General features: G+C 40.2%; 1 protein-coding gene across 5 annotated transcripts in view; it reads left to right on the top strand.

Annotated features, from left to right (window-relative positions):
- The window catches only part of rtkna (rhotekin a), an 83365-nt gene that overhangs the window by 54297 nt on the left and 2770 nt on the right, over nucleotides 1–26298 (top strand). For 3 of the 5 annotated variants that reach the window (XM_061672212.1, XM_061672213.1, XM_061672214.1), the window contains exons 2-10: nucleotides 14310–14571; nucleotides 15664–15717; nucleotides 20265–20382; nucleotides 20481–20705; nucleotides 21545–21639; nucleotides 22111–22217; nucleotides 22626–22757; nucleotides 24508–24673; nucleotides 25343–25447. In XM_061672212.1, coding sequence (XP_061528196.1) covers nucleotides 14310–14571; nucleotides 15664–15717; nucleotides 20265–20382; nucleotides 20481–20705; nucleotides 21545–21639; nucleotides 22111–22217; nucleotides 22626–22757; nucleotides 24508–24673; nucleotides 25343–25447 — 1264 coding nt within the window. Of the gene's footprint in view, nucleotides 1–14309; nucleotides 14572–15663; nucleotides 15718–20264; nucleotides 20387–20480; nucleotides 20706–21544; nucleotides 21640–22110; nucleotides 22218–22625; nucleotides 22758–24507; nucleotides 24674–25342; nucleotides 25448–25812; nucleotides 25910–26298 lie in introns of those variants that run through there. The other 2 variants (XM_061672215.1, XM_061672217.1) reach the window with 2 other exon arrangements.

Consider the following 26298-nt stretch of genomic DNA (forward strand, 5'->3'; position numbering starts at 1 on the left):
CACACTCGGCCAATGCGACCATTTAATCTCACGCCACTCATATGATGAAATTCTAGCGTACATTACTATACTCTATCCTCTCTGTACATATTGCCACATGACTTAGAGGAATGGGTGTAAATTCTTCAGTTTAACATTCTGGTTATGAAGAGTTAACCACTGAATGTGAGCAAACGTGAGTGGTGTGAAATATGCTTTTATCATTTTTAACTTTCATACGTGTAAAAAGAAGACCACTAGCGTAAAATATAAAACCAATATAACATGCATGCATACTGTAAGGGAAGCTGTGTCAGGCTGTGCAGGTTTTTTGCTTTGGTTGTGATGTGATTTCATTTTTCTCTTATCTAGTTGAGGCCGGCCCTTTGTTGGGAATACGTGTCACAAAAAAGCTTGATTCAAATCAAAAGAAAAAGCAATTTATACTTTTGATTTATCCTTTCATGCTCACTAAACTGAGGTCTCATGAGGTTATCATTAGATATAGTACGTGACTGATCTTTTGTGTGAGAAATTGTATGACTTCAAGAATGTTTGACTTTAAAGGTTCCTCTGTATTTATTAAAATTAATTAATTAAAATAATGGGAATATCCAACCATCCATTTTTTTATAGCGCTTATCAACATGAGCCCACCTGGCTGTGGGCGAGAGGCGGGATACACCAACCTGGACTGGTCCCCAGCCAATAGAAGATCATGAAATATTGTCAATATAAATCTTCCCATTGAAACTGTTACTACCAACCTGTGTTATATTTATTACTATAATCGTTAGCAGATGGACGCAGCACATTATTGTCATCGATAAAAACTAATGTTAACAGTACTGCCTGTTTTTTAAATGCTCCAAGGTCTCCAACAGTTGTGAAGTACAATTTACTTCTGAACCACTATGATCTATGGGTTTGTAAAAGAACTGCACAAAAATCTTTACAATCACATTAGCACTGATGCAAGCACAACATAATAGGAGTCTACCAATAACTAGATTCATAAAATAGATCATTTAAGACTGCATATTGTAATCATAATTAACACAGGTTACTTTAAGATAAAGTAAATGAAAACTGTTGCTTTAATCCTATTTCAACCAGATCTCATTGTTCCGGCTGAATCTGGAGCATCAGTAATCAGAGGAGGCTCTAAGGGGCTCCTAAGTGGCAGAGGGTGGAAAAAGGTTAGAAAGTTGTCTCAGCTTACATTTGTCCTTCATGTTTGTCAATAATTCATCCTTTTACTTTTCTGCTTTTAATTGATGTCAGTGCTCAATCACTCCGAATGCAACCTTTTGCAGTAATTCTGGCCTCTGGCTTCAACTTCCTCATCTGCACACAGCCCTTCTCTTTCCTTGTATGTTCTTGGTAAGTTTTTAAATCCATATTATCCATATATTCCCTTATTGAAAAGGTCACTCAAGTGATGTGCATCGCAAACTCAAAGGCTTCATGAATATTCTAATTGCCTATTTTCACTTGAGGGCTATTGCAAGTCGATAGTGATTCAAGGACACACACAAGCTTGGCAAGAAGGTGTGCTGCTCTGTCGTTGTTGTGCGTCTTTGGCTGCGTTTAGCTTCCTGTCAGACAAAAGCGCCTGCATAGCGATGCTCACGTGGGGGCCAGCACATGTGGTTCTTAACACGTGTGGCCATATATTCTAAATAAGGCAACAGTACGAACAGTTATGAATTATGGAGTGCAACAAAAGCAGCTTCAACTACCGGGGCCCTTGGCTAGAAAGAGAGCCGTGGAGCGAGACAATAAATGACTGCTTTTCCACAGCTGGCACTATCCATCTGTGGTGGCCTGGAAATGCAAAACAATATAACAAAACCAGTGGCAGACCGATCGGCCGCTCAAGGAAACAGTTGCCAAACCATGCACACTGCGCCATAGTTCAGTCTGGTTCGGCGGCGGTGCTCGGTGTGCGCCAGCCTTAACCACCATAATCCTAACCTTAACTCATCCTAAACTGCCTTAACCCCAACCCTAGTCCTAAACCTAACCATAAAAAAGTTTTGTTTTTTTAATTTGTACAAATGTGATACATATTTGGGATGGACATCTCGTTACATCTGCGTAGCTTACCCTTCCCGCGATGCAGGAGCCAATCATGTTGAAGCGCGGCGGGTCTTACCGAGAAAGGGGGTGGGATTTCTAAGAATGTCTGTAAAATGGGACGTTCCCTTTCCGGGTGTTTCGTCTTTTATAATTTGTTTTGTCTGTAAAAGTGTTTCTGCTTTTGTCAATGTGTTTTCTGAAAGGTAAAAGGGTTTCAGTTTTTGTTAATTTGTTTTCTGAAATGTAAAAGTGTTTCAGTTTTTGTTCATTTGTTTATCTAATCTAATCTAAAAGTATTTCACAATTTGTTATATTGTTTTGCACTTCGAGGCCACCATATCCATCAGCTCACAACAGAGACTATCTACCATATTGTCTGATATGCAATGGGATTCCCTGTTATCAGGCTAGGTATGCAATTCTTGCAAGATCATTTTTGGACAATCCTAGTTGTAATTAGAGGTTTTAAACATGGAGATATTTCATTTGCAGTATGTTTTGCACTGTGCTGTGTCTGCAGTCCAGGTAGTTTGCCGGTGAGAGAGTTTGTAAATGTTAGTTAGGGCATCTGAGGTAATTAACTCAGCTTTACTCTTTAGTGATTCCTTCAAAGAGGAAAGCCTGGGATTGGTGTGTTTGTGTGTGTGTGTGTGTGTGTGTGAATTGAAATTATTAATTGGCAGGGGAACTTAAAGTGAGCTAATTTTCAAGCGTCGGCTCATTAGAGCTTTTCAAATGTGCTTCAGTGCATTTCTTGGCAAATGTTGAGGCTGGACTTGTGAGAGGCAGATAATCGGCCTCCCCTCCCCCTTTCCCTAGTTCCCCCCCCCCCGAGGTGCAGAAGCTTAAGGCTTCTATATACTCGCGCGGACGCCGACCGCGCTGACATCACTGCGACTATGCCGCACGCTGTTTTGCAAGTGTGCTGCAGTTCTCCTCCAAGTCGGGTGTGTCGCTACGGCTGGTATTGGCTAGGACGACACAGGGTGGAGTTTCTGCTGCATTTTTGGCCATTTCCGGTAGCCGTTTTTACTTTACTTTCCGTAACAAGGAACAAAGCAACAACAATGGCGACCGTGAAAAGTGACTGCTAGAACAAATGGACCTAGATGGCCAGATGATGCATTTAATTTTTCTGCAAAATCGATCAAGAAGGCGGCGGCGTAGATGGTATGTAGAACCAAGGGGCATGCTGAGTACGTCATCACAGCATGTGACTAAAATGGACCAATCACGAGCGATGATCTCCGGCGTTCTACACGCAGCAACAATTTTTGTCGTGTGCGCGTCACGCTACGCAAAGGGGCCCCGCGGGCCAATTCGTCGGTCACGTGATGCAATACGGGTGTTGTCGACCGCGGGAGTATAAAGAGGCCTTTAGCCCTTTTACTGCCGCCTCCCCTCTCAGCAGCATGCCAGGCTGTCCAGGATATCTCACACATATCCCCCCCAAAAATGTACAAAATCATGAAAACAATGATTGTAATGCAAGACTCGTGTGTGTGTGTGTGTGTGTGTGTGTGTGTGTGTGTGTGTGCGTGTGTGCGTGCTTGTGTGTGTGTGTGCGCGCGCGTTGTGCAAGTCTGGTGTCTTATCACACTTCAAACTATTACCTTGATATTAATTCATTCATTTAACACTTGGCCTTTGGCTATAAGTGGCTGAATGAATGGAGGTGACATGACTATTTTAGTTCTTTGTGCAGCGTTCCACTGAATTCATCACAAAATAGTCTTGCTTTATCTCTGCTTAGAGAGAGAGGCGTATTTAGACATTTAGGGGCCCGAGGCAAGCCCAATCATGGGGTCCTCCACATCCATGTACTGCAAAGATTTTGAATAATAATGTTGATCATCAACTAAAAAGTGTGAATTTGAGGAAATTTCCCCATTTGCCAAGCTAAATAAAGTCCCTAAAATCCTTTTTGAGGATTCTAATGAGTGAATAATCTCAACGCTTTTACTAACATTGATAAAAACATTTTAAAACTGTACCGTAATAGTTTACCATTTCGATCGCTTTAATTCTGTTATCTTCGTGATGATCTCTACTGCATCCTCCTCGGTAGACACTGACAGTAGTGCTACTGGAACTGGCAAGAGTGTCTGGCATTTTGATGTGACGCACATTCGGTGTCACCATCAAAAAGGTTGAAATTTTTGGTAGTCTTGATAAATGTCTTGTTTGTTGTTCCTCCTGCTATATCATCTTCTACACTCCACTGGGTCTACTCTGCTTCATTTTCCTCCCGACGTGCCAAAAACTTTGTCTTGCCTCTTCCTCAGTCAGTCTGCACATGCGCAAGTAGAAAATGGAAGAGTCCATTGCATGAGAATGGAAGGGGAGCACTTGAAATGATCATGAGAGATTAAGCATTTTGATGTTTTTAGGTGCATGATTTAAGACTAAAACTATAACAATTGCTTTAGCTCAAAGAATAATCTTTTTTTATGAGATATTTCAAAGACCTTTAAAATCTAAGGGTCACAGGCAATTGCCTGGGTTTGCCTAATGGTAAATCCACCCCTGCTAACAAAGATAGTTATGGAGAGACCAATAGCTACTAAAATGATTTCCCTACATTTTGTGAAGCTTTATGGCATGGAACAAGGAAGAAACTTTGCCCTGCTTTGCTATGACCAGACATAAAAATAAATAAAAAAAACACATTTTTCTTGGTTTGGCCATGCTGTCTCATTACAAAGAATTTCATTGAAATTACATGAAAAATCCATCATTCCTGGTTGAATAATAATCATGAGAGGAACAGACAAATTTATTGCATGATCCATTCACGTTTTATAAATTTCAGTTGTATTGCGTACATGAAGGCACCTTCATGTCACACTGGGAAAATTGGAACACTAAACTCCAAATACGATACCTTTGAACATTCGCATGTAAAGATACAATACAAACACAATAGGAGAGACCTTACAGCATATCTCCTGCGGGTGTGAACAAGCTTGTCATACTGAGAGCCGTCAATCACAATGACACATGCTGAGCAAATTATGAAATGCCGCACCCAATTTCTTTAAACAGTAATTTGATGTGTGTGAGAGAGAACACGCTGGACGAGGTCAACAGGAGTGAACATCTTTTAGTATCTTTCCACTCCACCAAATTGAAGCTGTGGAAATGATTTCATGCCATCTTTTTCTAACTTTAAGCCCTAACGCAGACAGAAAAACACAAGACAAACACAAAATCAGCTAATAATACCACATCATAAATCAATAAACGGACACTGGTGGCACTGCAGCATGCTGGGCATGAGAGCCATTGCGAGTGTGTGTTGTGTGTCTTAATTCATTAATTGCCTTGCCCAGCCACAGACTGTACAGCCTGCCAGTTACTTGCCTTAGGATTTCTCCATGACTGTCGCAAAAGCCTCTTTCCTTGGCAACAAATTTACTTCGCTCTATTTTTGAAATTTTGTCAGAAGCTTGAGTTAAAGCTGTTGAGATGTGGCAGAATATTGTCTACACCTCATTGAGCACAAGTTTAGATGTACTGTTTGTTTCCATTATTGAATGGCAAAATGCATGAAAATATTGTAAGACTCCAGTGTCACCATACACATAGTTTTACTTGTTACTAAAGTTAGTGTTTTATTGTTTTTAAATTTTTTTAGTGGTTAACTTCTTTTTACACATGTGACAGTTAAGAATGGTCGAAAATGTTTTATGGCAAGAGTTTGAGGTGGGGCATCGCAACAGTTCTGTATGACAGCACAGTACTCGTCAATACACCGATACCACTTTAAGGTAACACGGCATCCATATTCCTGCTCGTTTATATCTCCCAGAATGAACGTTCTTCCTCATGTCTCTATGTACTCCTTTTACACAGTGCCCCCTAGTGTTCACACTGAGACACCATACAGCCGAAATGTCTTCTGTTAAAAGATACTGTACGTTTAAGTGAAATGTGTGGCAAGACTGTGATATAAACATGCAGTTGGATGTTAAAATGTAAGTAATGACGAGTTGTTAATTTAAAAAGTGTTTAGTTAAACTCCGTGCTTAAGAAATGTTAGTGTTTTGTGTTATTGAGCAACATTTAGTTATTCTAAAATACATTTTCATCACAATTGCAAAACATAGTGACATTAACATGATGTTAAGTGTCGATACCTGGTATCGGTGAGTACTCAAATGTACGTACTTGCACTTGTACTCGGTCCCAAAAAAGTGGTATTGGTGTATCCTTATTTTTTTTTTCATACAAGTATGTACTGTAGTTATGACTTAACCACTGCATTACTATAGGTAAGTGATAGTAGGAAGGGAACCCGGTCATAATCTGAAGACCCTCTGTAGTTTGTTCTGCCACCGACTAGTTTTGGACTGAACCCATCCCCAATTCATTCATTTTCTATAAGGCTTGTTCTCAATAAGGTCACGGGTGTGCTGGAGCCCTTCCCAGCTGACTTTTGGGTAGAGGTGGGGTAAACCGTGGAAGCTCTGGCAGCGTCCCCAATTTTCCACTCAGTATTTCCAAACTAGTAAACCTCTGTTTCTTCTCTGCTGTGTTCTGGCATCCCAGCAGCGTCTGCAAGCAACAACACTGTAGGGATATTGTTATGAGAATTCAAACATTGTTTCTGACTCCATTGGGTTTTTTTTTGTGTTTTTTTTCTTTTTTGCGCCCCTCATGTTTGTTAGTTTGGCCTTATCTGGTGCCAAGCTGTGACTTTTGTAGTTAATTGGCAAAGTATTTGATGGAGTGCAGTAGAAGATAAAATTAAGTGGAAGCATTTGACTAAAGTGAATTATTTTGTTCAGGATCAAACTGTTATTAACTGTACAAGCATTGTTTTGTGTCACGTGATTAATTCTTTATTCTCATGGAATTATCTGTAAAATAAACCTAAACTAAAGTGAAACTACTCACCCTTTGAATACGCCATGGCACACAATGATTAACAAGGTGTCTGCAGTAGTGCAGCAGCTATTGAATATTTTTATCGAGTAATCAGATGAAATATGTTTGTTGAAAGACCAATGAATGAATACACAAGAAAACATAAGCCATTTCACTTAAAAATGAACAACCAATTGTTTTTCTTTTTTAAATAACTGTTTTATTTCTTAAATTGACATTGAGGAGCAAACTTTTTTCTTCCCGGGAAATATTGTCAGTGTGGCAAGAAAACAAATTTCAGTTTAAACTTACAATTTTTTCTTCTTAACATTCTAGGCATTTCTTTTAAGTATAAAAAACACATAAGGCATAAGGAGCCTGTTGTACAACTTCACTTGAGCAGCTAGGCATTTTATCAGCGGACCAACTATTCTACATTGTTTAAGAAAATTGATTGCGTTCAATGGGGGAAAATATTATTACTTATCGGTCATTTCAAAGTAATACATTTTAGAGCTGTAATTGCAATCCCGTGATGCAGTGAAACCGCAACATTTTTGTTTAAGGTTATCATTCGGGGTGTCCCGATCCATCTTTTTCACTTCTGATATTGCAGCCTTGAGTTCTGGCCGATACCGACATCGGTCTGATCCAGTTTCAACAATAATGATACATAATTTACTTATTTTGTGGTATGGAATGTTAGAAAAGGGGACAAGTGACACAGAAATCACTTGTCCTACTTGGACTTCATGTTTAGCTATTGACTGCCTCGCTCGCTGCGCTGAGGGTGTGGGAGAGGAAGAGGGTGGGTAAAAGGGAAAGTCGGGGGAAGAGGGTGGAGAGGAAGGCGAGGCACATAATTGTGGCTAGCTGATTGAAAGCCAGCACTTTAGTCTGCGAAGTCCCGCGCTGTGTGTGTGCGTAATTCTTGGACCGAAAAAAACACAACATATACATATCCCATACATTTTTATTTCTACTTGACCATGGCAAAAAAAAGTTGTGGCTTGCATTACATAAACTTTTCACTTTAATATTGGCCACACTTCCTTAGGCGTGCAATATATGAGATGACCAAAACATTTTATTTATTTATTTTTTACAATATGGTGCAGTAGGTTCTTGTTTTTGTAATTAAATTCAATTATTATTTCTCTCAACTAGCTTAAATTGTTATAAGTATAGCCAAGCTTTAACGGTAGCCGTCTGGTTTGCTTTGGGGATACAGGTCAGAGGTCGAGGGTCGGCGATCTAACCCGCAAAGCCTACTCATGCAGAACAAGAGATCGTAAACAGTCCATTACACACCATCTGTGGGGGCGTCAAATCCACAACCAACACTTGTATGTTTGTGTTAATGTGTGTGTTTTTGTGTGTAAGATCACACCAACGGGCACACTAGTGAGGATCAATGCAAACACATGCACACAACATGACCAGATGGGGACAGAGAGGTCATCGAGGAAGTGACCATCTGGCATTGGCCGTTACACCAAAATTCCCACTGAAAGCTTACTGTTGCATAAGTGTTGCCTACTTCTTTGAGTTCATTTTAGATGATGATAATTATCTTAATAATTGAAGATAATAAGTTGCCATTAAGACGCTGTCAGGTAGAGCACAGCTTTAGGGAGAAGTCTAGAATTAATTCGTGATGAGATGGAGACTTGACATTTGTGTTGGCGGAAGAGGAGATGGGGAATGGAAAGTTAACCCTAGTGAAGGGGCAACAAAAATCCAATGTTTTCATGATGGCGAAATGATTTTGGAAAGAAACAAAACACAGTATGTTTGACAATCAATGACCACATTTAGACAATACAGCAAAGTAGGACCTAAACAGAAATGTAAATGGCGAGAGTAGAGCAAAGTAAGAACGCATACAGACTGAGGTAAATAATTAACTTGATTTTTGAAAATCACAGTGGGTCATTGATTTACATCTCAAAATTGGTCAAGTCTAGTCACCTCGTTCTTTTCAATACTTTAATTCTCAAGTTCATCATTTATTTAATTTTGTAATACCAAATCTACGTCTTGCCAAGAAAACTGCTAGGATGTTTTTTGGGGGGATAGGAGTTTAGTTTGCCGGGTATCACATGATGCATTGTATTTGCCTTTAAGCCTATCTGGCTCTGTACAGTGATGCCATTCTTCCAGACTAAACTTGTGATTTCTCCTCTTCTCCAACGTCCCGCCATCTATCGATCCACTTATCGTGTTCAGTGGTAAAAGTGAGCTGGAGCCTATCCTAGTTTATTTCGGGTTAGAAGCAATTTACATGCTGGTCTACTCACCGGTCACTTACAGGTCAACAGTGGATACTAATAGACCTTTGAGTGAGAATAAAACGGTGTCAAAGGCAGCCAAGTGAGCTACTACATGACAAGTAACCATAAGTTTGCAAGTCAGAGGATTTTTGAACAAATTATCTTTTGTCAATTTTGTACTATTCACCTCAGAAATAATCTACTCATATTTGATGTTTTTTTCTTGGCAGAACCAGGTACTAGAACTAGTTTGGTTTCCAAGTGTGTTCGGCTGAAAATTCATTTCTGTAATAGTCACATGATGTAAATAAGAGGCCTTTGTTTTCTTCCATATATGTAGCATTTCTCGTTCCGCTTTCTGCTCTACCATTTTGTAACTGCATTCGTCATGGCAGAACATATTAAGACAAACAACCAATCACCAATCTCCTTTTCCGAGCAATATCTGGTCACGTAGCTTAATTGTCATCATGTTTAGTGATTAAATATAATAAATGTATATGAATTGAAGGCTGGTAAAAGCTGAGCTATTTCCCCTTTGTAAAATGTATGAAGGCTGAATTAAGGGCAAAAATGTTCAGTCCTTAAAATGGAGGTTGCGACAGTACCGATTGTGCGCTTGTGTAAAAATGTGACACCGTGACAGAAGCGACATCATGCTATGCACAGGCTGTTGCGTGACACATCATGCCTCTGATTATGGAATACCAGCATGTTGTATCATTTTTCTGCATTATTATTTGTTTCACACATCGTTTGCATGAACCTGGCTTCCCATATACACTCTTAAAACACTAGAAAATCACTAAGTAATTCTCTGACACTGTGTGTGTCTGTGTGTAAAGTGTGTTTGATGAGTTTATCTCTCATCTGGTATCAGGTGGTGTTGCTCGCTTAGCTTAAGGTTTAGTGTGAGATCTCGGCTATTTGTCTTCTATTCTGGGATGCCCAGAAGGAAAAGCCCGTTAATTAAGCTTCTATAAATACAGGACCTCCGCATAGCAGGTCACGCTGAGACCTGCTGCAACTGGACTCATCCTGATGCAGTCTGAGCTAGGCTTTTGCTCCTTATCCTTGCAATTCAGCTCAATTCAAAGGAGACAAATCAGAACTTGTACTACAATATCGTACGCAAATGTTGTTTCTGTTGGCATTTGCAGATTGATAATGATTTGACTGGTGTACTGATGTGATATTATTTAATTACACTTTTTTTTTTTTTTGCTTTTTTTGTGCAATAGTGTGATTTACCAATACTCATAAGCATCACTGATAAAACCTGACCATGTAAATCAATACTGAGAATGACTCTTTAAAATGCCAAATTTGTAAGATACTGCTGTAATAGTGATGATCACATTAAGTTGTTGAAGTGGATGGAATGTTGTGGTCCAAATGTTAGTCTTTTTTGTTTTTGTTTAATTTTAAATTTTTTATTTTTTTTTGTGCATAATTTTGATTGAATCTTGTCTCAGAGCTACTTAGGAATAATAATGAATAGTCCAGACAGATTAGATGGACAGATTCTGTCTTATTTTTTAACACATAATGCATTGCAATAGGCAAGTGGATGAAAACCCTATACAGTGGGGGAAATGGTCAAGTAAAGCATGATTACCACTTGTATATGTCAATTATTTAAAAACAAAAAGTGAAATACAACTATAAAGGAGGGATTTTTTTTTATTATTGATACAGATATCGGTATTGTGCCAATACTGTACTACTGTAAAGTACTTGTACTCATAAAAAAAAAAATGCACTGATACTAGACCCAGATACATCACCAGCCAGACATACAGTAAGTATACTGTAACCTCCGGGTAGGAGGCACGTCAGCCATGTGGAGATACTTTAAGGTAAACATGGGTGACAACACTTATCTAACTGGAGTTATCCTCTGCCCCACGATTCATCCGGCAAGCACCGGGTTTCAATCGCGTCGCCCGCTCTGCGCTGCCTGTCTCCGGCTTAGCCAACCAGGGCTCCGTCATGAGTATCACTTCAGTTGTCCCGTCACAGTTTCATTTTATAACTTCTGACCTTCTCAAGAAGTAGACTTGTCTCTCGCTTAATTTTGCACACACATACTGTAGGTAACATGGCATCCTATGTGATTGTGTACTTTACGTTCTTCGGCTCTTGTTTCTTGTTCATCTCTTACCTATGTAATCCTTTTACACAGTGCCCCCTCGTGTTCACTCTGAGACACCACATAACTGAAATGACTTGTCATTTAAGTGAAGTGTGTGGCAAGCTTAGAAAAACATCCAATTGGATGAATTTAAAACGTCAGTAATGGCATGTTGTTACGATAAAAAGTATATTTAAGTGGAACATGTGCCATGTTTCACAAAAAAAAAATTGTTTTTGAACAATAGTTTGAAACATTTGAATCACAATTACAAGACATAATGGCATTATCAAGAATCGGTACTCGGTGTTGGCGAGTACTCGTACTCGGTCCCAAAAGTGGTATCGATTCATCCCGACTATAATGCCAGTGTATTCTGATGGAGTTAGAAAAAAAAAATGGAGGAATGAGGTACTACTTTGTCACAATACATACAGCGATTATGTTAAAAATACACATTGGGCTTCCTCTACAATTTCAAATTACGCCTCGCTCGTATATACAGTAGAAAATAAGAGGTTTCTTCTTTTTAAAGAATACATTTAGCAATACATTGTCTGAAAATAAAACTTTGTGAAGACATGTTTATATTTGGTCGCCTGCAGTTTCATCTTTTCCTGATACTCCATTGCATGCCACAATGACAGTGTTTAGTGGTTTGGCCTCTCGGTCGGGGAATATATTTTGATGTTTTGTGTGATTTACTGCTCTTTTGGAAGCTTTCACTGCCATGCAGTGCTGCTCTCGGAAAGCCGATTTGAAAGTTCACTGTGTCTAAGAAAGAGTGCAACGTCCAAACCACATTAAGCCCTCTCCCACTGAGCCAGTCATTGAACAACAGGCAGGATTCAAACAGACAGGTAGAGAGGAGGTCGGTGCAGTGGAACTGATTAGGTGCGGAGGAGAAAATGAGCAGGAAAAGAGGGAAAGCTGAAATGAAAAGGATGAAAAATTCATAGGAAGGCGTGGAGAGGAGGATGGATGAGAAAAGTTTGAGTCAATAAGGGGAAGCATGCAGAGAGAGAACGCAGAGCACAAGAGATTAATTGTTTGCGCTCGCTAATGTAGCACTGAAGTAAGCAGGCACGCATGCATTTACAGGCAGCAGAATGCACACATTTATTTCATGCACCCAATCAGCATATTTTCCACCTTTTCTTTCAAGCACTTCTCACTGCTGATCCAAGGTCACCTGATGTTCCCTCAGCTTTACTTCTGCTCAAATTCATTTATCCTTCACACACCATGTGCTACTTTATTGCCTCTCTGTCTGCTATTAAGAGTTTTTGCTAGAGTATTTCAGTAGTGTAAACAAAGTGGAGTGGAGCTTAAGGATTTGAACAGTGTGACTGCCATCACAGTCGGAGGAAGCTGCACTGTGTATATACTCACAACTGCATGCAGGGTTCATTTTACAGTGAATTTCCTTATCACTAATATGAACATTATTTCATTTTACCCCCAGAGAAAGCAGCTAGTGGCTTTGTGTTTTTGTAGATATTAAGAATTTAGCAGTGATGGTTTCACACACCAGCTTGTGGACAAGAAACATGTTTTGTGTGTGTGTTAAATATTTAATTTACTTCAATTATACATTCAGTAGATTTTCGTATTCAGTGGGGAGAGGCCCTTGCTATTTCAAAACCTTGTGTTGAGTTGTTACAACTTTGGTAGAAAATGTTACATTTCTTTGCATAATTGTTATTGTACATTCTCTACCATGCTAAAGTGTCCAGGGTCATCTAAATAAAGGGAAAAATGTCAGTGTGGGGGCATGTCAGTGGGGCTCTTATTTATTCTGGATGTTCACCTGAAAGGTGCCGAGTGTAAAGTGTTGGGCAGCTTCATTCTTTATTCGTTTATTACTTTTACATGTGCGCACGTGTACGCACATGTTTTAGCACCTATGTGTCTGCTCTGCGGGGAGTAGGCTCCATGCTCAGAGCCAAAAGGTTTGATCATTTTCATTGGCTACACACAGATGCACGCGCAGACACTCGCACACATCCTCACACACAGTGATGTAGAGAAATGTGAATCTGTGAGTTTTATTGTCCTAATATGCAGAGAATAATGACATTTCTTTACGGCCCTTGCAATATAATTGCTGAAAATGCACAAGCTACAACAAAATCCACTGTGCTGTGGCACACTACAGATATTCGGGTGTGTGGCTGGAAATTTCACTCACAGTGCCGAAAATGATCATTTATTTACTCAAATATTTTTGCTCATCTAATTATGCCAGTGATGTATAGTGACAGGCAGAACAATGAAATGCTCTTCCATTAGATGTGAGAAGGTACGATTAACCTGTGAATCCATCTGTTGCAATTTGTATAACAGAATAATAGCTTTGTGCTCAGCTAAACAGGCCCAGATTTCACACGATATAAAATGGAGTAAATTGAGACAAGATCATAATTATCTCAGTGGACTGTATATTGTTTTTGTGACATTTTTGTTTGATGCTGTGCCTTGAGATTTTTGTCATGTCAAATATGTGCTTTGGCTCTCTTAAGTTGAGGAAACCCTGATCTAATGAGATGTAATGTAAAAGAGCTATATGAAAGATTCCACCTGAAAAGGTTTTGCTTCCAAAGCTGTTTCCAATATTCCATATAATGTACAGTATGAGCAACCGAAATACAGTCTCAATATAATGCACTGCTATTGTACGCCACTACATACAGCTCTTTTATTTGATACCATTACATTGTGCAGGCCGTCATAATGTTGTGGCTGGTCGGTGTATAACAGTAATTATGACAGAGAACTGTAATACAAAGACACGCTGTTTAAATAGTATGTTATAAAAAATTACCTCTTTTTTATCCATATTAAAAAACTCACATCTATTATCAACATTCTACAAAACTCAATTGGATATTTATGATAATAAACACACAATGATTTATGTGGAGTCATTTAAAAAAAAAAAAAAAAAAATTATTATGTCCTTCCCTGTGTAGGACAGCGACATCCAGAAAAGAATCGACCATGAGATCCGGATGCGCGACGGGGCCTGCAAGCTGCTGGCCGCCTGCTCGCAGCGAGATCAAGCCTTGGAAGCGGCCAAGAGCCTGCAGACGTGCAGCACCCGCATAATGGCTTACATGTCCGAGCTGCAGAAGATGAAGCAGGCGCAGGTCATGCAGAAGGTGACGCGGAGGTCGTCGGACGCAGGGCCCATGGACGACAGGCTACCGTGCAAAGGGAAAGTGGCCATATCAGGCAAGTCTTCTCGATATGTCCACATGTTGACCTTTTAAGAGAGTTTTTTTTAAATAATATTGACAGGGTACCTCTGGGTGACAAAGTGAGCAAGCCCTTTTACTATTTAACAGCAAGACTGAATATGTGTTGCATATATCTGTAATTCAGTTTTGCCTCGTCACATGAACTTTACCAGATATCTGCAACTGCGTTCTTCTTATCCATAATTGTCATTTCAGATATCTTAATATCAGATATACCTTGAATGAAAATTCCAACTATTCAAAATATAACTACGACTAGTCATAAAGACGTTGATATCTACATTGTTAGTCCTGGATAGGCAAACTTGACTTTTAAATATGAAATCTGCTTGGCACAATTGACTGCCACTGATTTGAACTGAAAACAATGACAGAAACCTTTTGTGCTTGAGGTTGCCCCACCAGAGCTACCCTAAAAGGGTTCGGTATTTTTGGATTTAAAAATAAATAAATACAATCATATTAAACGAAAATATTAATAACAATAATCCAGCGGGCCCTGTGGTTGAGGAGTGGATGTTGTAAAGAGAACATCGTAACCGAGAGTACCCACTCCTAAAGAGAGAGATTGATCAATCGATCCCTGTCAAGCAACTTCGCCTCCTTTGAAAGCTGTGACAATCGTTTCTTCTATTATTCCTTGTTTGCTGAGTAGGAGGCAGAAAGGCTAATAGATTCTTGAGCATATGTGGAGTGTAATTTGATTCCGCCAGATCGACTCTTCATTAGTGCATACTTCACTGTGTGTATTGACTGCGGTGAGCGTGCTGGCGTGCACACTCCGCCCATCACATCGCCAATGCGGGCTACCAAATGAGCAATTATTGAGTGGCTAGCACTGCTTGTCTCATCTTGACATAATTCACACCAGGGAGCATGACAATAACGGGAATATGGTTAGTTTCTTTCAGGCTGTTTATTAAACCGGCGTGTCACGTTTGTCTCACATACACACACGCAAACACACGCGTACACGAATGCACCATAGTGGTGTATTGTTTAGCCTGGAACACAGGAACAGTGATGGACATGTTCTTAACATAATCCTTGTGTGTTGTCATGGCAGATCTGCGTATACCTCTCATGTGGAAAGACACGGAGTACTTCAAGAACAAAGGAGGTGAGGAGCCGCCACTTTATGATCACTTCAGAATGACGCATGCAGATTTACGGTCCATTAGGGAGCCATCTGTGGAAGGAAGCAGTTGTTGGATTTGTGCTAGGATGACTGCAGAGCAAAAAAAATTATTTCATCAAATGTTGACTTTTTGTTTTTTGTCTTTGAACATTTATTAAAATAAAATTGAAATAGCAAAACTCAACTTTAATTATACTTGAAAAGAAACACCAGACCATACATTAATAACAAATAAAATAATGATATCATAAAATAATACCAATAAAAAACAAATAAAAATAATATCCTGCATTTCCTGCTGTGCACGCCTTGGCCTCTTAGGGGCAGTGTGGTGCTTACATGGAGCTACTTACTTTAAGATTAAAAAGAGGAGAAGAAGAAAGTCACAATTGAACTGTCTTAATATATTTCAATTTTCACAGATTATAAAGAATATGTACCTGTGAGTATTGTTATATTACCTGTCTGTATGCGTTACTGGAGCGTTTTTGTGTGAATATTCGTTATTTGAAGATATACAGTATCACTCCCGTGACTTCTAATACTCATTTTTGTTAACCAGTCAATAGGGTTTTACATTGCGCGGTAGCAGTAAGATGACGAGTTTCAGGAATGTGTTATACGTATGTGTCATATTTAAATGTGCAATGCATGTAATGCTTTTTGCTTAGTTTTACAGTAAACGCCAACTGGGGTGTCATGAAACACCTCAAAACACACTCAGGGAGGGCAGAATTAATCATTTTTCTTGAATTATATCTTTATGATGGCGAGAAGCCAAAATCGAAATCATAATTACGTTTCGATTAATCGCCCAGCCCTAGATACGAGTGCCGATAAGCTGGCTGCCAATAGATCTCACAGAAGCATCAGAACAATGAAGGACAATACATTAGGTACAGTCGTGCTTAGTACCCTCGCATTTTCAGTGTTTATAGGTTATGTGGAGAGCTGTTATTACTGTGTTTTTATACTGTACAATACTGTAAGTGCAGGTTTCCCTGTACCACTGTTGTTGGTTCTTCGTGTGTCTGGGTCCGACTGATTCATTCAATGTTTTTTTGAGAAATTTCCTGCGGGACTAATTTGAAGTAGGAAAACAGAGGCGAAGTAGAACTGAACCCATAGGGAAATGAATGACCGAGTATCCCGTTACTTTAGCCCATGTGCATGTATTTCATCCGAAGTCGGGTCCGTGTGTGTTTTTTTTCTTTTTCTTCTCGACTTGCGAAAGTTCTGGCAGCACAGACTGACTTGTAGCTTTGTCTCCTTACTGTGTAAAGAAGCACACACACTGTGAAGTGGGTGGCAGTTCGCTGAGGGATGATCATTGAAGAGCGCAAGAGAGTAAATTAATCTTCCTTTAAGGAAACCCGCTCATCACACAGGTTGTGTTTAAATGTTTTATGGTGTTTCTTATTGCCACAGTAGTCGAATTTAACACTAATCTTTACAATGACCTTCCGCTTCTTAAGGACGTCAATGTGGGTTAATTCGTGCGCGGTCTGTTGGCAACTCTGATGGAATTAATCTGCATGACCTGCACATGCAAATGAACCCAGGAGACAGGTAGTGGACTTTTAACTAGGCTTTACACAATCAGAATTTTTGGGGCCGATCACCGATCCTATCACAAGATGGAGGGATGTGTCTTATTTAAATTACCTGTTCATTTACTGTATATACTTGTGTACTTAATTGCTCCAAAAAATATATTTAGAATAAATCATGTATCTTTGTTCATCTATTTATGCCAGTGAGGCATAGTGACAGACAGAACAAATGAAAAATGGTCTTCTATTAAATGGCGGGAAGTACATACAGTAATTAATATATCCACTTTTTGTGACATTTTTGTTTGTTGATAGTCCGTGAGATTTTTCAATTGTAAAATATGTTCCTTGGCTCCATGAAGGTTGGAAATCACTGCTCTAGTCAGATCGTGTATTCTAATCAGTCAGGTCAAACCAACATTACATGACAGAAATAATGGGTGCTAACTTACTATAATTAAATTACTTTATTTTTCATGAAAGGACTTCACCTACACCGAAACTTTAGAGCTTGATTTGACAGAATGGCGGCATGTTTACATCCAACCGTTCGTGGTACCACTAGCTTGCTAGGCTACATAACGTTTTGTTGCCTGCTTGTGAGCCGTATCGTATTCAAAGTATGTAAACATACCTCAAGGAAGCCTTAAACGAACGTCCTCTCCTGTCCTGAGCACCGGTGACCACCAATACACGTTTTCCCCCATTTTGTCCTTATAATAAAAAGTCGGCGCGCTCCACTCTTGTTGTCGTTGCCACGGTAACGAGTGTATCCGGTCGCATTTGAGTTGACAAGATAAAGCCCAAAGATCGTAAAAAACGGGATGCGGTGGTATTGGAATACAAGATTTGATTGCAGTAGTATGACAGTGCAATCGTGAAAGAGCAAATTTGTCTTGTAGTTCCAATACTACGTCAAAAGACGCGCGACAAGGCTAAAAATAAACTAGCTTTTGGCTTCAAATATACTGTGCACGATGGCGATGTGGAGCCGATCAATGACGTCATTGATCGGATCGGCGAATTATGACGACAAAGCCGATCAGCATAAAATTCTAAATATCGGCCGTTACCGGTCAGCATGATAAAATCGGTGTAAAGTCTACTTTTAACAAAGCTTAATGAGGTCATTAAACGTACTAAGACACAGTCTGAGCCTGTGAGGCAAAGAGAAGTAAAGCATGTGTCAACCTCATGTCATACTGAGCATTTCAGCAAAGTGTTGAGTTGAGATTTGAAATTGGAGTAATAAGTGGGAGTATTTAGGGATCGTGTGAGTTGACTCTCATTATATCCAAAAAGGAGGCAGGTTGTGACTGTGTTGAAAACAGAAATGATTCAAATTATCTACTGAAATACTGCAATTGTGTTTGAGGGACTGCAGACAACTTAATGTATATTTTGTGGATGTAATTTGTAGAATGTGCAAAAGGTGATTTAACAGTTTAATAATAAATTCATTTTACTTAGAACTTAGTTACTGATGCTGTCTAATAATAAAAGTTTCCATGGAGTTCGATTAAAATAAAATAAAAAACTATGAGGAAAAAATGCAGCTTCTTTGTGTAGATAGTCATCTCTTTTCGCCGCCAGCCGCAGTGCCGGTTATAGATTATTGCCTGCAGGCTGCAGCATGCGTTTATGAGTCGTGACTTTGTCGGACCCTTGCCGTTGTGCCGTGCGCAGTGCGACCAACAATTTTTGTTAAGCAGCAGACAAGCCCTAAGCGGGTCGTCTCCGCCCCCTGGCCCCACACCAGCCTCCAACCAAAATGTGCAAAGCTGACAGATCTTTTCAGTGGAGGAAGGATCCAGAAGCACGACTACAGGTGGGCACGGTGGAAAAATGGCAAACTATTAGACCTAGCAGACCATGCATTTGTTATGAAAATGATTTGATCTCCAAAATTGTTAAATACTTGAATCCTTATGTATTGCAAGCTTTATTGATTCTTGTTTATTGCTCATCATCAGAAAATGAAAAGTGAAAATGAAAAGTCTCTGTGACGTGACTGTGATTTACACTTTCAGCAATTAAGGAATGCTTACATATTTGATATGTGAACAAATGAGTGTGGTTACTCTGATAAAAGAACGCCTCCAACAGTGGGTGTGGGTGTGTGTGTGATTCATGGTATTTTCTTACATGGATTGCCTTTGTGTATTAAGAAATCTTATTATTATTATTAGCAGTGGCATCAGGGGTGAAGGTCATTAGCAGAGGGGTTTTTGACGGACTGGGTGACCCCATGGTGGCAGTGAGGAGGTGGTGTTTGTCTTGGAAAACAAGCAGGAGGAGGAAGATGTGGTAGTTTTATTGGGGAGAAGGAAGCGAATGGAACATGAAGCAGCAATAATCAGACCGGTAGAGTGTGTGTAAGGCTGCCATACTGCGAAGGCCATAGGTGTCAAAGTCAAGGCCCGGGGGCCACCAAATTGTCATAATAATAAACAATAATGTTGAGAAATTGCATTTTTCTGTTACCAAACCCTTCTTCTACAGTAACTTAAACAATACTTGAACAAACTATTATCCTTGTCTTCTGATTTCAAAACTAGTTAACCCTCAATTTGTTGTGTAATGGTAATAATATGATTTGGTGATTAAACATTTCACTGTTCTAATGGCCCTCTGAGGGAAATCATAACTACAATGCGGCCCGAGACAAAAATTAGTTAGACACCCCTGGCGTAGGCAATTGTATTATGCATACAGTGTGTACAGCAAAAATGGTGAGACCTAAAATCACAGTCACCGCTCATTGGTTAGTATTCAGGGCTTCCTTGCAAAGCAGGAGGAACAAAAAAAAATTCGGTCTTCAGTTGTGTTCTGAATTTGGGCCCAGTACGTTCCCGATATACTGCAATACTATATGTTCTTTAGAAAGTAGTGATATAAAAAAAGAAAGTAAATGAGTTTTCTGCAGAGGAAGCTCAAATATTGTTTAAAAAAACTGCGTTTACTTCTTTCTTGCAGAGCTCCATCGCTGTGCGGTGTTTTGCCTCCTGCTGTTAGGAGGAGAGATCTTTGACACGGACATGGTGATAGTAGACCGCACGCTCACGGACATTTGCTTCGACAACAGCATTGTATTGTAAGTTACACGCCGGTTTCCCTCAACCCGAACCATCCGACATTTCAATCGAGCGAGCGAAGCCGATCGCATTTCCTCTTGCCCTCGCCCCGAGACAGCAGCGAAGCCGATCCTGCTTTCGAGCTGCGCGTTGAGCTGTACAGCTGCTGCTCAGAGGAGGACTTCTCGGCGGGGAGTACGCCTAGGAAGCTAGCCAGCAAGCTGAGCTCCTCCTTGGGCCGCTCGGCTGGGAAGAAACTGCGGGCGGCCATAGAGCCCGGCCCGTGCAGCCCGGTCAGCAATGGAGGGGCATGTCCTCTTTTGCTACCCGTTCCTTCTGTACCGTAAGTGTGATCGCAAACAGTCTATTACCAAAAATCAACACTAAATTGGAGGACACTGAAGACTTTTCTCACAAAGTTCAGTTCAGTTTGCTATGTCGGTGTTGCTTTTCCATTATTAAATACCTAACTGTACCACCAATGTACGTATGATTACCTAATGGGTGGCTCTTGCTATATTGGTTGAGTTGTTGAAATTGCTTGGATGATAAATGTTCATGGTTTTAAAGAATAAATAAATGTCAGAGAGAGGTGCTTTACCTGGATAAGAAAAAGGTCATTGAGATGATTCACTATCCACCCCAAAAGTAATGATCCTATTTCATTTATTTATTTAATACAAATTCACATCATCATTTTTGTTGGCAGTTATTTCTTTCATAGCGGTTATTTTTTGGGGAGGTGTAATGTCTAGTTGTCACATTTTGAAAACTAAAATGTGTATTTTCCCAATAATTCCCTAGCCACATATCAGTTGTTGACTTTTTGTAGCATGTTAGCAATTTATTATGTATAATATGATGCGATAATTACATTTATTAAATGTATTAAACAAAGTGTATACATGTGTATTTCAATACTTTTTAAGTAGCATTTAAAAAAAAAAATTCTAATTATAATTGTATTTCTAATAATTATTTATCATGCATTTTTCCATTCTAACTTTTTTGTGGGCTTCCTCTGTTGATTGGCTGGGATAAATCACATAATTCCTCTGTCCTATCGTGATGTGTCTCTTTCCTCTTAAATGACCAAATATGTTCCCTTACCCTATTATGGAGTAGAAAAAGGGTGAATAATGTGTATGACTCCTATTTCTGATAGTTTTCATCTATCCACAGGGGCCCCAAGTACCACCTGCTAGCTCATACCACCCTGTCGCTGTCACACGCCCAGGACAATTTCCGCACACACGACCTCACCATTTCAGGCAACGGTCAGTGTCAGCCTCCATCAGTTTGTCTTTCTCCTTTTCTCCTCTGCCAAATTCGCCATCTGTTATTTTTCCCCATTTTGTCTTGCGCTCGTGTCGCCGCCTCGCTGCACTCTTCATCATTTTCCTGCATCACTCCCCCTCGCCTTCTACTCCCTCTCTGTCCTGCCATATTCTCTGACAGACAGCCGTTAGTCAAGGTCACAGGAATAAGAGCTGTGCCATGGAGGTGACTGCAGTGTAAAGCTGAAGCGATAACAAGGCTCCCCGGCGTTTTATTCTTCAGCTGTCCTGTAAAACTTTCATTGATGCTCATTGCTACAGAGCCTGCAGCTGACAATCTTTTTACACCTCCTGAGCCTTGTGTTTTCTCATAATAGGTGACATTGTCTGGCTGGAGAGCGTGTTTTCGGGTGGACTTAAGTGTATTAATGGTGTGTATTTCTGCCCATCTGTGTGTGTGTGTGTGTATAGAAGAATGTTCCTACTGGCTGCCTCTCTACGGAAGTATGTGTTGCCGGCTTGCAGCCCAGCCTCAGTGTATGACCCAGCAGATGATGAGCGGACCTTTGAAGGTGTCGGTACGTTGGAAGTAGCATGTGCACTTTTGTGTCTCTTTTTTGTGCGCTTTTTATTCTAAGCTTCACCTCCTCTGTTGAGGTTACCAATTATTTTTACCTCTGGCAAGGAGATTATTTTTCATACTGTTAGAAAGCCAGATAACACAAAAAGTAATTAATTTCTATGGATTAAACTAACAATTTAAGATCATAACATTTTATGCTATTCACCACATTGATTGACAGGTCAAATTGCTAAAATCAAGTTCAAAAATCCGTTTGGAACAAACCACATTGACTCATAGCTCATATTAAAACCCTTGGTTGCTGCTTTCATCGTGTTAATGTCATATAACTGAACAAAGCAAAAACAACTCCATCTTATTTGAGACAGTGCAAATCAAGTGACCTCTGTTGTCCACCTCACAGCAGTTGGGAGCCGGCCCTCACAATTGGACAAAAGTCTATGCGGTCCTGAAAGGAACTAGCCTCTCCTGCTACAGACGACAAGAAGACGTTCAGGACGGCGTCGACCCGGCTTTCACCATCGCCATCAACAAGGTCAGAAACAAAGTTGCTCAGACATAAATAAAAAAAAAAAACAACTCACAAATCTAATGAATTGGTGTAGTTGTGGACTAATCTTGTTGGTAGGGTGAAAATACATATGTGGCATTTGCCTACTTGCAGATTTTCTTAGGGAAACCTATCCACTGTTCTTTTTTTGTGCTCATGCCAAATTATATTACTTTGGTGGCACATTATTGTGGCATCATGCGGCCAAGGAATTATGTTGAAGTGAGGGGAGGAGCTTCATTTCGTCAATCATAGCCTTGTCTAAAAGAAAAAAGTTCTGTGCTGCCATCTTGAGGCATCTATTGCCAATTACAAACCTTTTTGGATGGGCGCACTCGCACATTTTCGCTGTCGCGGCAGGTTTTGGTTCCCTAGTCCCTGCGAATATCGGAGAGAACTGTAACGCATTACAAAAGTATGCAGTCATCAGATAGCCTACCTGTCATTCATCAACACCACTCATGATGTCCCTCAAGAGCACCTATTGAACTGGAAAAGCCTAATTTACATTTTTGCTGTTTTGTATATATGGTACCGACGCTGTATATGGGGGACGAAGTAGGCTGTTATATCAGCACTGTCACGGAGGCGGGACTTGCCCGACTTTTTGTGTTGAAAGCAATTGTCGCTGTCCAACAACTATTTTTACACATCACACCAGACATTTGATCGGCCAAAATGCACTACATGGTTTATTGCAAAGTATATCAGGAGGACAGCAAGTGACTTTTACTTAGCCACTAACTTTTAATTTAGTTACAATTATAAAAGCAAAAATTTGATTTTGTGAAGCTGTCCCAAAGGGTCATGGAAAGTTGTCCAATTAAGATTTATTACTTTTGGTATTGTTGTCCTGTTAAAGGCCATCAATGTCCATTAGTCTTTTTTCTATAGTGATTGTCCTCCTCAGGGTCACGAGTGAGCTGTAGCCTATCCCAGCTGATCTTGTAGCATGAGGCAATGTGTACACCCTGGACTGGACGCCACCCAGTTGCAGGGCACATTTAGTCAAAAAAAAAACGTTTACCTTCACACCTTACGCAATTAGCAGTTTTCAATTAAACTAATGTGCATGATTTGGAATGTGGGAGGAAACCGGAGTACCCTGAGAAAACCCACGCAAGCAGAAAACAGGCATCATCGTGCCGAGATTCAAATCCAGGACCTCCGGAATTGGAGGCGGACATGCTAATGCAAGGCATCATCCTACGTGCTCGCTGGCCATCAGTGTATTAACGTCGAAAGTCATAATACTTAGCAGCTGTTTTGGTGAAAGTCAAATGTCACGCAGAAAAAGCGTAACACATTCAGAAGCAGTAATACTGTAATGTAATGAGGTTAATGAGGCATCCCGAGCTGCACTTCATCGGTTATTGTTTTACCGATAAATATTCGAATCGTGTGTGACGCTGATGATGCCTGCGGGCCTTCTCATTCTTTCCATTGTGACTCATGCAGACTCTTCTTGTCTCTTACTCTTTTGAACACTGCTGAGCCGCAGCAAAGTTAATCTTTTGTCATCTGTCTGGCGCCTCTAAAAAAAAAAAAAAAAAAAACAGCACTAGGGATGGGGGATAAAATGAATGGTGCAACACCGCCATCTAGTGACTTTTTGAAATACATTAGGGAGGATCATTCTTGAAGGGCAATTGTTTGGATGAAGACAAATGAGTCATTTTGTATTAGCTGATTGTGCTGCTGCTGTTGTTGTTTTTGTTTTTTCCCATGCCATCAGGAGACCAGGATACGCGTGTCGGATAAGGACGCTAAGGGCAAAGCTCAGAACGTTTGCATCAGTAACCAGTACGGCGGCGAAGACGTCACGCACACGCTGACCACAGACAGTCGAGAGGAGACACACAGGTGGATGGAGGCCTTCTGGCAACACTTCTATGACATGAGTAAGTACTTTTCAAATTCGTGCATCCATCCATTTTGTGGGAACGCTTGCCCTCATCAGAGTTGCGGGTGAGCTGGACCCAGCGGACACTTGCCAGCCAATCGCAGGGCACTCATAGACAAATAAACATTCACACTCACATTTACACCTAAGGACAATTTTGATTCTTCAACTACCTAAACGTGTATGTTTTTGGGACTTTTGGTGGACACCAGAGGTCTGGAAAAAACGCACTCAAGCATAGAAAAAACATTTAAATGCCACATAGAAATGTCAGAGGGGGAGATTTTAACCCTCAACCATAGAACTGAGAGGCAGATATGTTAACCACTATATTACTGTGATCTTTTTATAATGAATTTAAAAGTTAGTAAAGAAGTGCAAGGCTCTAATATTCTGGGATCTATAATGGCAAGTAACCGTCAATTAAGCCGCTGGGCTATGCTTGGTTATGAAGTAATCATAACCAAGCATGTAAAGGTTAGAGAAATAAAAATATTGAGGTCCTCTTGACTGTGAGGCAGACGTGCTAACCACTTGAGCACTGTGCTGCCTTTCACATTCATGACAGACATGTTGCTTCTTAAGGGCAAACTTGTGTCAGCTTATTGCTTCTTATAACAAAAAGAAAGGGGAAAAAAAGCAGGTTATCTCCATTTCCATCACGCAGGCACGTGGAAGCAGTGCTGTGATGACTTGATGAAAATTGAACAGCCGTCACCACGGAAACCAACTCCCGTCACACCGAAGCAAGGCTCCCTTTACCATGAAATGGGTACGGTGTTTGCATATAATAATTTGCACGTGTGCATGAATGAGTTCTGTGTCTTTATTAAAGTGTGTCTGATATCTCCAATATAACAACCTGCTTTTCTCTTCTGCACTATTAGACAGACTTGATCTTGCAGTTGCGACTGTGACTCACTCTGTCCTATTTTCTCTGCTCCTTCTGGCCCTGTGCGCTCCTCACTCCTTTATGTCCCCTTTACCTTTTGATTTGACCTTCTGACATGTTTTCACTCCCCAACAACACCCACTCATCTACCTTCGTCAACCATCCACACATTCCCATCCTTTCTGTCTTGCCCATTTCCTTCTTCCCTTCCCTCCATCTCGGCTGTCCCAAAAAACTGTCAGCAGCCCCCCTTGCCACACCCTCCTGTGAGGGTCTTCTGCTGCAAGACAATGCCGTGTCCGCCGAGATTCGTGCTCTTCTCTCATCCTATTACAACGACAGGTGACGTAGCAGGAGGAAGAGCCTGTGTGATTATGTCAAATGATTCTTCAATAAGCATTTCTTGATTTCAGATATGAAGTCTGCCCACTTTACAGACGTATTCTAATATTTGATGATTAAAAAAAAATACACAGGAATAAAAAAGTATTACAGTAATAGCATAAAAACATGAGTAATTGACTCCACCTTTAATTTGTTTCTTTTTATAATTACCTAAGTTAATAGTTAAATCCACAAATACATACACAGTACTGTACATAGCTCCTTGACACCAATGTACTACTTTCCTATGATGCAAGGATTTGACGCCCTCTTGTGTAGGATTTCTCAAAAAGAGCACAAAAATCCAAAAAAGTTGAATTTGTAAAATCTTGAAAAAAAATTGCGGT

This window comes from Phycodurus eques, chromosome 3, assembly GCF_024500275.1.
Source record: "Phycodurus eques isolate BA_2022a chromosome 3, UOR_Pequ_1.1, whole genome shotgun sequence".
Classification (NCBI taxonomy): Eukaryota; Metazoa; Chordata; class Actinopteri; order Syngnathiformes; family Syngnathidae; genus Phycodurus; species Phycodurus eques.